This window comes from Stigmatopora nigra, chromosome 8 (genome assembly GCF_051989575.1).
Source record: "Stigmatopora nigra isolate UIUO_SnigA chromosome 8, RoL_Snig_1.1, whole genome shotgun sequence".
NCBI classification, from domain to species: Eukaryota; Metazoa; Chordata; class Actinopteri; order Syngnathiformes; family Syngnathidae; genus Stigmatopora; species Stigmatopora nigra.
Genome location: NC_135515.1, coordinates 7124212 through 7139475, shown reverse-complemented (window position 1 = coordinate 7139475; position 15264 = coordinate 7124212). Strand labels below are relative to the sequence as shown.

At 39.0% G+C, this 15264-nt stretch overlaps 1 protein-coding gene across 4 annotated transcripts in view; it reads left to right on the top strand.

Moving 5' to 3' along the window:
- The window catches only part of lrfn1 (leucine rich repeat and fibronectin type III domain containing 1), a 106215-nt gene extending 93036 nt beyond the window's left edge, over positions 1-13179 (top strand). For all 4 annotated transcript variants that reach the window (XM_077723195.1, XM_077723193.1, XM_077723196.1 and 1 more), the window contains 2 exons: positions 7190-8579; positions 10598-13179. In XM_077723195.1, the coding sequence (XP_077579321.1) occupies positions 7210-8579; positions 10598-11477 (2250 nt within the window). In that variant the 5' untranslated portion in view covers positions 7190-7209 and the 3' untranslated portion in view covers positions 11478-13179. The remainder of the gene's footprint in view (positions 1-7189; positions 8580-10597) is intronic.
- The last annotated feature ends 2085 nt before the right edge of the window (positions 13180-15264 follow it).

Here is a 15264-nt window from a genome sequence, read left to right as displayed (position 1 = left end):
CAGTTTACATGACGCAAACATAATCCAAAAGGCGGACCCCCTTGTACAAAATTGTAAAGATGTCATGCACAGTGGAGGTTATCGAAATTGAAAATAATATAATCTTTCATTTCATTATAATCCTCATGCAGTCTTTTCTTTATCAATTAAGAGGGTCTTTATTGTTGGAATAGATTATGCTTCGTGCATTCCCATTGGCTATGGATACATAGGGCTAAGAATGTAACAAAAGCTTTACAAAAAAATAGAACATTGAAAATTTGCTTTATGTTTGACATGGGAAATAAAATGATGCATGAGAAGCAAGATTTGAACAGCATGGTCCCTAATGGAAAAACATGGTGTCTCCAGTGTGGAGTTAATTAGATTCCTGTTTTGCAGCATAATGTCTTTGTGTGTGTGTTGCAATGAAAGTGAGTGTTAATGTAAAAATAAGTCATGGTTGAGATTAAAAACAAAATGAACATCATTTGATCAATTCATTTTTTTTGTTATTTTTCTATTATTGGAACGCCTTGTGTCGCATTGGTGTTCACAATGTGCTATCAACAAAGTTAAATCATGACTTATATTTACAATCTTATTAAATTATATCAGAAAAAAATATTCTAATCAAATACAAACACCAACAATACCTGCAGAAACAAAAGAAATATATTGGATCTGATGGATTAAAACAAAAAAAGAGAAACATCCATTTCTTATCACTGCTTTTGGGAATAACCCAGGCCAGAAATAGAGATGAGCAATGTGCTAAGCCGCATGTCATTCAGCGTACCTCTGTGTCCTTGTTAGCAGCGCCTGCTGTTATCTCTCTCTCATTCTCTCTCACTTTCACTCATTTTTTTAACACTGCCCCAAACCCACCCCCTTAGGATGTAGGCAATTCATCTCTGAAGCTGTCATTCATACTCAGCTTCATTGTGCACATTATAATATATAAAATGTAATGTCAGTATGACATGGTGTCTATTAAATGGACACTGCGTAGGAATGCCCTGCATGTACAATGGCCATTTCTAGCACCAAAACGCATAGGTGCAATTTTAGGCTGTGTGTGAACAGCCACACTCTCTAAAAAATAAATGTGCTGAATTTGATGAGATTAGATTCAACTTTATTCATCCTGTACTTTCCTCAGGAAATTCACTAATGCACTTTTAGCTTTATTTGAAATGGATATGATTTTTTTTAGTACAGTAGTGAGCTCCTTAGCATTTTCCAGTAATGCTTGTACATTCCTTCACTTATATAATTTGCATAACTTTTTTAATTTATATATTTTCATAGATGTTCAGTGTTTGGCTCCATTTTACATATATGATGAATGCATCATTTAAAATGCTTTAAAAGATATACCATAAATTCCACTAAATTTGGAAAATCTCCACTAATTGCCATAATTTTGCATACATAGTCAAAACTAACAACACTACAATATGGAAAGTTTTATTTTCCTAGGGAATAAAAAAGTATTTAATCCAGAACAGGATTCTTGTTCAGCCTTTGAGGTTCCACTGGTCTTCATATTTGTCTGACATGTTTATATTATGTCAGGTCAGTCTGCATTATCTGACCTTTCACAATAAACATCAGTCCCTGTATTCGTTCTAATTGTACAAGCTTTAAAAATAAATGCTTTCTATTGGTGAAGAAATTAATGGTGCATGACAGGTAATTTTACCTGTTGGTCATTATGGGAAAAGCCTGCCATTTCATTATATGACCGTTTGTGTCTCATCTGGGAAGGCAATTTGAGCGTAAAAGTGGACCGGCCTGGTTGGAACAACAACATATCTAATCATCATACATTTTGCCTAGTACATCTCTTATGACCCACATGGGAGGTTTGAGCGGAATTGAAATTTGTGCCTGCTGATATGAGACTCCTTGAAATCAGGTTCACATGCCAGAGTGAGCTCATTAGCATGCAAATCGACATTATTTAAGCTTGATTACATAGGCACACTTCACATACAGAGAGATATTTAGAAATGACTGAGAAGACAGGTGACTTGTTCAAATCACCTGACTGCAGAAAATGATTATTGTAATTTATTTATTTCGCCATTAACATATTTTAAACTGTAGTAGCTCTTTAATTATATTTTGGGCCTATTGGTTTATGCATAAGTAATGGCATTTTTTTTCCAGTTCTTATTCTCATTAGGGTCATGGTTGACTTTTGAATTTGAGCTAAAAGTGGGGCACACCTTGGACTAGTCTCCAGTCAAAGCAGAGCACATATAGCTACACTAATATAGATTGAACAAATATTAAACTCTGCAGTAGATCGAAATAGAATACAATATCAAATGAAACCATGTTGACTGCTGTCTAAAAATTGAAAATGGGAAAAAAATCCAACATTCAATTCTACCTTATAACACTTATAGGCTAAAAGACGGTTTGCACATCAGGAGTAACTAATATATATATATATATATATATTTTTTTTTAAATCCGAGTTATATTTAGATACAAACACTGCAGAGTTTTGGCCAATTATGGTATGTAGCAACACTGAAAAACCTTTGTGTAGTCTGACGCAAGTCTAGCAATCACTCTCACATTCTAAATGCATAGAATATATAAACATCTACATATTGTATACAGTACACCTAATAGAAGAAGCCCTCTGCCCTCATGGGAAAGCCACTTAGGCAGCCTGAGAATTATTCTGCAGCTACATTTTTGGCCCAAGTGTCACCTCTTTCCACTTTCTTGCACTACCGTAATTTATAAGGTTAATTGTGAGTTCCTTAATTGTGAAAATAGGGTACAGAAATCAAAAAGTACTGGCGGCCAATTAATTGTCCGCATTTATATTTAATAACTTCCCTGCCGTGTGTCAGGAAAAGACGGTTATCAAAGGTTCCAAGGTTAAGTGTCTCATTGATAGACTTAATTGCAAATGTGGGCCGCATTTTTTTCATATTGACGTGATTACAATACAGTATGCAAATGAACCAACCTCTTTTCCTGCCTTTCCTCGACCCATTGTAATGAGACAAAGTCAGAAATGACTTAGGCCTTGCAAATTTCCAGTGGGATTTGCTGAGGACGGAGCAGAGCTGTCAATAATTAGTCCTCCCTCCTGACGTGCGGGGTTCACACCGGGGCAGAGCAGAGTTCGGCGTCTGTACCGTTTAATTGCTGTTTATGCTGACAATGTCATGTCTAATGGAGAATCTGTAGTGTGTTGTTTGTCTGTGAGAAGTTATACTATTTATTAATTTTCTATACAGTGGATTGCTCAATGTCACATTCAAAACTGGCCGAGCTGTAACCTGCAGGACATTTTGCATTATTGAAACTTCTTATGACGAAATAGGACTGCAATGCTCATTGACAATGTGTGAGCAGCACGGAATATGATTGGACGAATAGTTTACATGTAGGATTGTATTTGATAGCAAGCGGTGGAGATGGATATATACATGAAAAGATTTATGATCACATAAACGTTTTAATATTACAGCAGTTGACTGAATCACTTTTAGTAGTTGGTGGAACGTATTTTGTCGTGTCTTTGTGAGTGTATATAGTTAAGCAAGTGTGCTACACCGAAATGAATAATGAATTTCTGATTGTGTCATTCTGTTGTTGACAGTTGTCATGAATATATTTTAAGGATTTTAATGCTGTGACATGCCTTTATGTCTTCATTGTAGGTGCATTTTGAACAAAATCCACAGCATTATGTACACGTGGGTTTAGCAAATACATTCCCAGACAAAGATTGACTGTTGGAGCTGTGAAATTAAATTTGCAACCTGGTCCTATGCCATGTGTTTAAAAATGCAGCAGTACAAATTCATGACAGAAATAGTGCAAATCTTATGTATATATATGTATTCATTTTTAAAAATATTTTTACTTATTGGATGCCCTGATTAATTTCCTACCATTAGTTCTCTGAATTGGTGTCGTTTTAAGTACATTCATGTATTAGTTCAGCTTCTTCTTCTTTTTTTGGTCTTTATCCTTTCCTTTATTTAAAAATATGAATGTGTTAAGTACAATAGACGTAGATAACAAGACGCCCAGGCATGTATTATCAGACACGGAACGCGTGTTTTCTGCCAGCGTCTCTTAAGACCACAAGCACTTTGTAGCGACATTTCATCCTTGCGAGCTGTTAAAGACAAAAGCACATACACACACACACACACACGCAGGTAGTGATAATTTATCCTCATTGTTTCCCTTTTGCAGAGCAGTTAATGCCTCTCCATATGTAAAGCACGTTCTGTATGTTTACTTGTACATGCTTGTGTTGTTGAGTTTGAGATTGATTTATGTAATATAGGAAAAAATACATATTAATGAACATATACTACATGTTCAGATTAGACATGATGCAGAATTTTAGCAGGCAGCTTGTGTCATAAATTACGAAATACTAATGTACAAAAGTAGCCTCTATTAAAGAAAAACAACCAATTCATAAAAAAACATGGCAAAAAAATTCATTAAAAAAACATTGAAAAAACATATCACATGATATTAAAAAAATGTCATAGTTTTAAATTTAAAAACATTTCCTCACAATTGGTATATCCAAATCCCTTTATAATAAGTAATAAGCAGAAACAAGGGAAGTACGCCAATTATGTTGCATGTAAACATGCTTCATTAAAGTAATAATGGCAAAAAGGTGGTGCCGCTCCAAGAAATCCAACCTTCTGTGAGGAAGCAGCAGTGACAGATGTCGGCCAAGGCTCTGTGGATTTGTCAGCAATGTTTGTTGGCTTTGAGGGTTCACATCCCAACACTTCCCTGTAAAAATCACACTCACCTTTTAGACTTTCACGCTTATTTTCCAGCGTGTTCATGGGGAAATGTTGGTTAATAAATGTGGTGGAAAATGCACTCAGCAGAAGGTGCAAATGTGACTCCAGGCAAATATGAGCGTTATTTGCACAGCAGTGCCTTGAAAGTTGAATTCTCCAAAAGTTCTCCACAGGAACGTTTGGGAATATTCCCAACACATATGTTAGGACCCTTTGTGTTTTTATTTTAGTAAATAATCACTTGTTATGTTTCTTTCCTTTCTCAATGAAAAAGCCATATTTCAAAAAAAAAGGATGAGCAATACACTGCCAGTCTGCTTACAAATTCTAAAAATAGTTTGCTATACATTAACACCAGCAGGTTCAAATGGAAGCTCAGCATCTTCTTAATTAAATTCAAAGACCTACATTTAACACCCCGAGTTGCCTTGGTAACGAAGTCCCTCCACTGCTACTCCTTCCCTCCCTGAAATGGTGAAAGATCAATAGAGTATCCTTGGCAGTCTGGCAGGAAACACTCAGGCAGTGATGCTCGTTGGGAGAAAGCGCACGCTTTGTGTCCTAGTTACCGTGTGAATGTGAACGCAACCCAACAAGATCTGACCCATTGCTGCTAACGAACAAGCGTGGGTGGCATTTTTTTTCCTCCCTCTGATCAACAATGTTTCTTTTCCCTTTCCCTATTGAAGTAGACATTTCTGACAGGAGTGAAGAGGTGTGCTTTATAAATAAAGTATTAAAGGTGGATCGATATATCGATCCTTTATGTGGACTTTTTGAAAATAACAGTGTGACAAATCCCTGATAAATTAAAAGAATAGTCAATAAAATAGTGTTCTAGCATCAGTAAGATTTAGATATAGAGAATGGTAAATCTGTGTTTTAATTTGCCATATAGGATTTTGGTGTACTGCTCTTGTAGTTGTTCAAATTGTTATTGATAGGTCACGTAATTGAGCTGAAGAAAAGATGTATTGCGGGATAGACAAAGACACAATAGAGAGGACTCGTGATACAAAAACACTATTGAATATAGATGCTAACTAATGAAAACATGTAATGAAAAAAGCTTTACTAATCAATGACCACTCTTACTAAGGGGACAACAACATGTGAGAAGGGGATACTGAAGGATAAGGAGAGAAGGTAATTAGGTGAACTTTATTGAAGCAGAAAATGGAAAAAAAAATACTGTCTCGCCTTTAGCAGTTTGTTCCAATGCCTTTGATCTAAATAGGATGAATTTGCCATGACATATTAATTATGGCTGTTGGCATCTTTCGTTTGATTGACATGTTGGAACTCACATGGTCAGTTGTGGGTAGTGAAAAGGGTGCTGCTGGGAGTGTGTAGAGGTCCTTGGCCCACAAATGGAAAGTCAGTTTTCATTGCTTCATTTGATTGATGCTAACACACGGTCTTCATTCCCAATGAAGCTTTAGTCGTTTGCAGCAAAGACGGATGCCAAGGGGGGTTGATAGTGGCTGGCAACAACATCCATGTTTGTCTACCACCGGGGCCTCTTCAATTTGCTCCCACCCAGGATCACATTTTCCGCTTGTCACTACAGGCAGGTTCTCCCTGAGACTAAAATCAATAGCTCTAAATAGAAATCAGAGCATCAGAGTTTCCTCAAAAAGGAATTATCTGAAAGCATCCATTATTAGAGAGAGTCCAAATCACCACAAGCCTTTTTGTCACACATTTCCAAGCAATATATTAAAGCCAAAGCCCTACATCCTAGTTGATAATCACTACTCCTTACCCTTTTTTGCCTAGTTTTGCACAAATCTCCTAATACTGAACCATTTCATGAAGTTCTAAACCATGCTTGCAGATTTATGCACATGTGTAAACCTCAACACCACACCAGATTCAAAGATTTGCTCAACAATCTGAACTATTACCTTTCACACTATGACTTGTAATGAACTTTATGCTAACCCTATAATTGGGAGCAGTCTGGATTTGTCTTGCAGACATGTTTTTTTTCTCTCTCTCTAATACCTCAGGAGTGTGAAAAGGTTTCACAGATTTCTGACTAGTGACCTTTACTTCTCAATCTCACTATGGAATAGAAAGTTAAAAGCCTTGTTATAATCATGAAAATGTATATGCTGACAGAAATGTATGCTTTGCATGTATTTACAAAAGTATATGCTTTATGTACAAAGACTGCTGTTATTTTCTTTCTATAAGGTTCCACAGATATGTTTTTATTATAGTGTTTCTGCAGCCTTTCATCATAGCAGGTGTCATTATTTCTGAAGAACTAATTTCATTTCACATTGATACTTTGAAATTTTCTTAGCCTGGAATATGGGTTGTGGAGCAGCAGCAGGCTCACATGATGCACTTTATTCATCCCATTTTGTTTCCTTCTCTATGTGCAGGATCAGGAACGCCAGTGAGAATGGAGCGGCTTATTCTGTGTGTGCTGCTGTGTGGTACCTTGGTGAAGGGCTACAGTTGCCCCGGCCGCTGTATCTGCCAGCATCTGTCTCCCACCCTCACGCTCCTTTGCGCCAAGACAGGCCTCCTGTTCGTCCCGCCCACTATTGACCGCAAGACAGTGGAACTGCGGCTCACTGACAATTTCATCACGGTCATCCGTAAAAAGGATTTCTTCAACATGACCAGCCTGGTGCACCTTACTTTATCCCGCAACACCATTAGCCAGATCACCCCTCAGGCTTTCTTTGGCCTACGCTCGCTGAGAGCACTACACATGGACGGAAACCGCCTGAGTGCAATCAGAAGCGACCATTTCAAAGGTCTCAATAACCTTCGGCATCTTATCCTTGGAAACAACCAAATTCACCAAGTTGCCGCCACTTCCTTTGATGAGTTTGTCGCCACCATTGAGGACCTGGATTTGTCCAACAACAACCTGCGCACATTGCCCTGGGAAGCCATAGCACGGATGACTAACATAAACACACTCACGTTGGACCACAACCTGATTGACCACATCGGAGCAGGTACCTTCACACTACTCACCAAGTTGGTCCGCCTCGACATGACGTCAAATCGGTTGCAGAAGCTACCGCCCGATAGCCTGTTCCAGCATGCTCAAGTACTCTCCGACACTAAGGGCTCCAGCTCATCCACACTGGCTGTCAGCTTTGGTGGGAACCCGCTTCATTGCAACTGCGAGCTGCTATGGCTTCGCAGGCTGACCCGTGAAGACGATCTGGAGACTTGCGCCTCGCCTGACCACCTCATGGACAAGTATTTCTGGTCCATACAAGAAGAGGAGTTCATCTGTGAACCACCATTAATCACAAAATATCATGCCACCAAGCCCCACGTGATGGAAGGGCAGGGCGTCACCCTCAAGTGCAAGGCAATGGGTGATCCTGACCCAGAGATCCACTGGCGTTCACCAGATGGCAAGCTGGTGCACAACAGCTCCCGAACCGTCCTGTATGAAAATGGAACCCTTGACATCTTGATCACCACACTTAAGGACAGTGGAGCGTTCAACTGTGTAGCCTCCAATGCGGCGGGCATCGCCACGGCCGCTGTGGAAATCAACATGATCCCCTTGCCGCTGTTCGTTAACAACACCGGCCACATGCGAGAAGACCCAGGCCTGTCGGACATCACCACTTCGTCCAAGTCTGGCAACGACACCAAGGACAGGCAGGGCAGAAGGGTGGTAGTCACTGATCTGAGTTCGTCATCTGCTGTCATCCGTTGGCCATCTGAGCGTCACATACCTGGAATCAGAATGTACCAAATACAGTACAACAGCACCGCAGATGACACTCTGGTGTACAGGTAAGTCAAGTTCCAATTCAGAATCATTTAAAAAAAAGCACTAAGACACAATGAGGAGGCAGGAAAATGCAACAAAAAAAGGTACAAAATGAGGTGGTGCAGTGGAAGAGCGGTTAGCACGTTTGCCTCACACTTCTGAGAGCAAGGGTTCATTTTGTATGTAGAAAAAAATCTAATGTTTATCTTTAATGTCTATCTGCATGAATCTGACTCAAACGACATCAACAAGCGACTGTAGGTCATCACTGTTTATCAACAACAGAAAAATAACTGACACGAACGAGAAATGAACCATACCTTTTCCTTCTTGAAGGGAATAAAGCTATCAGATTTAAAAATAGTGTCTCTGGTAGCTTAAAATCCTCCAAAGTTGACCCAACTGTGGGTAGGCCAATACCTCGCACTATTTGAATAAACACTGCACATACACAACAAATTGGTAATTGATTAAAAAACAGGGAGGAATTGCGCTTCATGCCTTGCAGTGTGAATGTAACCTTTTGATCAATCCCTGCAAAAGCTTTGATCAAAGTCCAAGTTTTCATCTTCATGACTTGAAGGTTCTGAGAAAAGTCCCATGCAGAAGCTGCTTGAGTTAGTCTGTTCAGGTCTGTGTTTAGCCTGCAGCTCTGGGCAATAAAGGGCCATTTTCCAGGATCATTACACGACAATAAATAACAATAGCACATTTCACTGGGCGCACTCTGCCTCTCTCATGGCAATAGGCCGTCATTAATTTGCTGCAACACAGTGTGATTACAAGCGGTGGGCTGATTTAAGACTTGGTTTCAGCAACGACTGAAGTCATTTATTTGTTGGGGGTGAGAAAATAACCTATTACGCATTTGAAACTTAGTAAGATTTAGACATGAAAAGGGAATTCATAAAATGATTTCTGTTGCATATGACAGGAAGAAATGATGAAAAAAAGAAGGGCAACATTTGAAAGCATTTTTTTAATAGTTAAAATTGTAAGGGACCCCAAGAACTGAGAGCTCTTTTGTAATGCTAATGTGATCGCTATGAATAATAAAAACATCATTGAATTTAGAAATATTGAAAATCTTTTTTTAAGCAGTGAAAGGAAAGGAAACATTCCCATAAAGATGTTCCGTTAATTCTGATAAATGTGCTTTTCCTATGCCTGGAATATACTAATTTACATATATTTACATTCATTTAAATATTGGATATTCATATACACTTCATTATTTGGTGGATACATTTACAACACATGAAATTACATTTGAATACATTATATTGTTATATGGCTAAGATTTATTGTTAGACCATAGTACAGAATAGCATTTTATGTTAAGATTCCTTTATACATACTGTAAAATATGCTATGATTCACTGTGTGACGCACTAAGCAGAATCACAGGTTCTTTCTTGCATCTATTTCAGGGTTTATGTATTCCACATGATAAAATATTAAAGCACCCACTGTTGAGTTTTAGCATTGGAAATGAGTCATCTTATTTAGTCAGTGTAAAGCGCTGAGGCGTTTTGAACAACACATGTAAACAAACACCCATTCATACTCAAGAGAGTTTATTTTTTTGTCATAACACAAGAGCAAGGAAATTTAGATCCAGGTTCAACCCAACTGAGGCAATTACAACATAATGCTCACCCCTCTCAAGGGTAAATGATAAACAGCTTAAAACTATTTTTGTTTGTTCAATGAATCACAATGGCTTTGATTGTATATCATTTTTTTCCAACATTGAACTTGATGTGATGGAAGTTTAGGTGTCTATCTAATTATGAGTCAATTATTTAGGTAAAAGGCTCTCCTAATAATTTGAAGAGGCTTTTCATTTGTTAAATAGAGAGCCATTAGTCACAATGAACACTGTCAAACAAAAAGGAAAGTTCACGACATGTAACAGGCGGAAAAACCTAATGAATACTATTCATAAATATTGAAAAAAATTTAATTCACTAAACAGTTGTTCACCCAAACCAAAAGCACACAGAAGAACAAACTAATTTTGTTTCTGTCTTCCTTTCAGGATGATCCCACCCAGTAACAAGGATTTCCTGATAAACGACCTGGCTGCCGGCCGTGAATATGACCTGTGCGTTCTGGCTGTGTACGACGACGGCGTCACGTCATTGACGGCCACGCGCGTCGTGGGCTGCATCCAATTCCACACGGCCAGCGAGGTTAGCCAGTGCCGCTTCATGCACAGCCAGTTCCTGGGAGGCACCATGATCATCATCATCGGCGGCATCATCGTGGCGTCCGTCTTGGTGTTTATCGTCATCCTCATGATCCGCTACAAGGCTTACGGTGGTCCCGAGCAGGTCAAGGTCAAGACGGGCGTCCGCTCTGAGCCTAACGGCAGCCACCGGCGAATGCACCGTTCTATGTCCGGGGAACCTTCGGATGAAGGCCACCGTGATGGATCCAAGGAGTGCATGGCTCTCGTCCTGAAGACGGATAACGAGGAGAAGGAGGACGCCAAAGCTGTGGTGGCATCCGCCGCCGTCTTGGAGGTGGAGCTGCCTCCGCCGAGCAAGCGAAGGACCAGCCTACCGCCAGAGGACACGCAGAATGACACTCAAACGGACAGCAGCCTGATGGGCTCCACCATGTCTCTGTGCCTCATCGGTCCAAATGCCAGCAACACAGAGGCGCCGCGATTCCTGGACAAGAAGGGCGCTCTAGCCAACACGGGGTTGCTGATGCCCAATGAACTGGCACGAACTCGGCACAGGTTCTCTTTCGATGGGGGGGACTACTCCATATTTCAGAGCCACAGTTACCCACGACGCGCCAGGACAAAGTGGCACCGCTCCACCAACCAGCTGGACACAGAGTCGTCGCCCCTAGCCAACCGCAAGGTGACGTTCAGCAGCACCGAGTGGATGCTGGAAAGCACCGTGTGAGCGAATATTGCCACTAATATTACAAAAAAAAATGACATCCGCCCATATTCCCATCTCGCCATTTTACAAAGGTTTGTGGGTAATCCGTGATCATTCATTCTTACCGTATTTATTCGAGTATAGCGCGCACCCATAATTTGTGACTAAAAATTGGTATGTTTTTTCTTTTCTTGACTTTTTCTCAGCTCACACTAAGGATTGCACGGGTACTGGTAACTGGCAAATGTTGAACACATATCGCCATGACTAAACTTTTATTCATAACATATGGTACGGAAACCTGGTAAAACAACCTACCAGTAGGGAGACAATTCTCAAATGGAATTTACATTCTTAAATCCTTCATCTAAATCACCCTCTTAATATTTACATTATTTTTCTAAGTCTGATTCATCATCATCAGACTCACCAAACAATTGATTGCATTCTTCTTGAGTTGGCACTAGCCAATAGGACGGGCTCTCACGTCCCATTTGGTGGACAAAGACAGGTTGTATGTCTCCCAAAATAACGGCTGTTGAGGGGACTTTTCACCGTCTTTTAACAGGATTTGTGTATAACGCGCAGCCAAACTTTGTTGCAGTTTTTTGGTACAAAATTTTGCGCGTTCTACTCTAATAAATAGGGTATTTTAAATTGGTAATCAAATAGTAGAAATATGAAATAAGGATTACTTTTTTTGTTTTCTGTTTTTAACACCGAAAAGCACACACAGTCAACTTTTCTTCTGGCTAACAAAGTCTATTTTATTTTATATATTTTTTTAAACTTGCACAGTAAAACTCTGACATCAAGTGGTTCCCTATTTGACGGAATCCAAACAATAACAAAGTACAATGCTAAGACAGCAAAATTATTGACAGTCCAAACTGTTACTGTTTACATCCAAAGCCAATATAAGTATCAACATATATACATAATCGTAGTTCTCTCGGGTAAAATTGTTCTCCTGCCCTAAATTTACATTCATCTTGAGTGGGGAAAAAAAGCAACCAAATAATCAGCCACGTTTTCTGTTTTTATTTTCATTGACAGTTGAAAATAAGAAACAAAAAAAGACGAATGATACACAGATCATCGGTCCATGTTGTTTCTTTAACGCAGCAGTGCCTTAATTCTCAGAAGTGAACAAAAAAAGTACGAATGGAGGATGCTGCTCACCATTCTAGGAGGGGAAAAAATCCCTCTGTCCTTTCTTTGACTATTTGTTTGTTCATAACCGTCCGTGAGGTTTGTATGTGTATTTTCTTTGATTGTTCAAAAAAGAAGAAAAGAGCGCAATATACAGCGGACAGTAACACACACAAAAAAAGAAAAAAAACTTGTGCACATAAGACACGAAGATACAAGGACATGTATCAAGACCAGAGTAATAATTTAAATGGAACAACGACAAACAAACAAAAAAAAGCTCCATTTTACACATTTCTTTACAGTGACAGGAGTCTTTCTCACTTCCCATTGGACTAGATGGTGTGAAATAGCTCCAGATGTGACTGTATAATATTTACCTATCTGGCTGGTCTAGATCAGAAAGAGAAGTACAAAGAACAAAAGAAGACCTATATAAATATATTCAAACATTTGGTGTATGTGTACTAACTATGTAAAGTAAGTCAGAATGTCACATGACTTTTTACAAAGCATTTGGGTGTTGGCTGCAAGTTTTTACATTAAAAACCTGTGTCATCACACATCTCTATATATGTGATGTATGGTTGGTTGCATGTTGGATTGCAGAATCAAACATGGGTCCAAAAATATTTGTCAAATATGGCTGTGTGGGCTTGAATACAGCCGGGTAGACCGATCAAACGTGCCAAAAATCAGTCTGAGGTTCAAATATAGGTCTCACAAATTGGTCGGGTTTTTTTTAGTATGTGTATGTAACAAAATTGGGACAGTGCTATGTCAAATTGGGGTGAGGTAAAATATGAATGTGGGACAAACATGAGATGAGTGAATCTTTCAGTGATTGGGGTATCCAATATGTGCCTGTAACAAATGAGGGTTTCTCTCTCAAACATGAGATTTTGAGGAAAAAATAGGGACTTGTAAATCAAAGGTTGAATTAAATTGTCTTTTGGTTCCAATATAGGGCTGTAGGTATAGAAAAGGAAGAAAATATGCATGTCAAACATGGTTCCTTGTGCCGCATTCGTTTTCGTCGCTTACACATCAAGTTGAATGTATGAATATTTCATCAAGTGATAACTATTTATAAGGATCACACTGTGTAAAAAGCTGCAGAGTTGACCAGGGTGGCAGGGATGACGAAGAGGAGGCGGTGGAAGGGTGTGGAACGACATGGAACATGAATAACTGGATATGAAGTGGAGGAGTTAGATAAGCCTAACAAGATGCAATTAGTTTTTAATGCTCTAGGAGGAGACAGTGCTCAGCCATGATAACTGATCCTGGATCAGTGTTATGTTTTTCTTTTTCTTGTTTTCCCTGCTTGTTGAATCCACTCACACACCTATATGCACATGCACAAACATACACACAAATATACATATACATGTGTATGTATGTATGTATGTATGTGTGTGTATGCATGCATGTATGTATGTACGTATATGTACATGCATGTATGTATGCATGCATGTATTTATGTATATATATGATTATATCTGTTTATATATACATAATCATTTATACTCAGCAAAAGCTTTTGTTTTGGTTCCCATTCCATTGACTGTGGCACCACCAAAGTCCAAACTATCAAATTCAGCTAAAAGCCCCCTCTCATGTTATGGGTCTACATGACAGGGGGCTTTTAAGGCCTATTTTATGAGGAAATGAATAAAAATGTAGGATACTAGAAAGCGAAAAATTGAATGGGACTACTGTAAGCCTTTAAGCATCCCACAGTGGGTAAATTAGGGTTCATATTTACACCCAAACATAATACATGGCTTGCACGCCTCTTTGCAAAAAGTGGTTGTGCATAATCTTACAATCGAAAAATAAATCCCAAGTAAAGCGTCATACTTGTTACAAGAAATCTAATTTGGCTATTGTGGTGTTCCTAATAAATTGTCCAGTAAGCATATTAGTTTTCTAAGGATTTGACTATCATGTCAGAAAGATAATTCTTCCTGTCACTATCTGTGGCCATTAGTCATTCAAAGCAACGGAAGAATCTGCTTAGCAAGGAAAAGGCTGCGGTTTTGCGAGGCAAATTGACCCTTCTCAATAAAGTGGCAGCTTTGTGTCTCATCAGCGCTTTTTTTTTTGCTTCTGATGGTGCACAAAATGTGTCTTGACCCGGCGAGGCTGCCGAGGCACTTGTTAAATCTTTAATGTGCAGTAATGTGTCTGACGACTCCAATCAGAAGCAGAAATGAGTTAAAAAGTGCTTGTTCATTTGGGGATGTTTCAATGTCTTTTTTAATGTATGGTTAATTCATCATCTTTATTCATTTCAGTGTCTACATCCAGATTCCTTTAGACGAGATGTCTGAATGGCAGAAAATTGGCACATACCCAAGCCAGAAAAAAACAAGAAGTCAGCCATTTTGCTTTGAAGAGGACATTTCAATTGTAGGTGTCCTTCATAGAAATACGACAGGCAGTTCTCAATACTTCATCGATTTTTCTGTACCGCTTATCCTCACAAGGGTGGGGGGCTGAAGATAATTCAATATTTGAATGTACGTTATTGTGTTTGGATGCTCAGAAATCAAGTGAATGTTTTTCTTTAAAAAGAAGTTTTATTGGATACACTATTGGTTAATAGAGGAAAAAACAGTAACCAGTTAAAGCTGGGTGTTTACTTTACAGG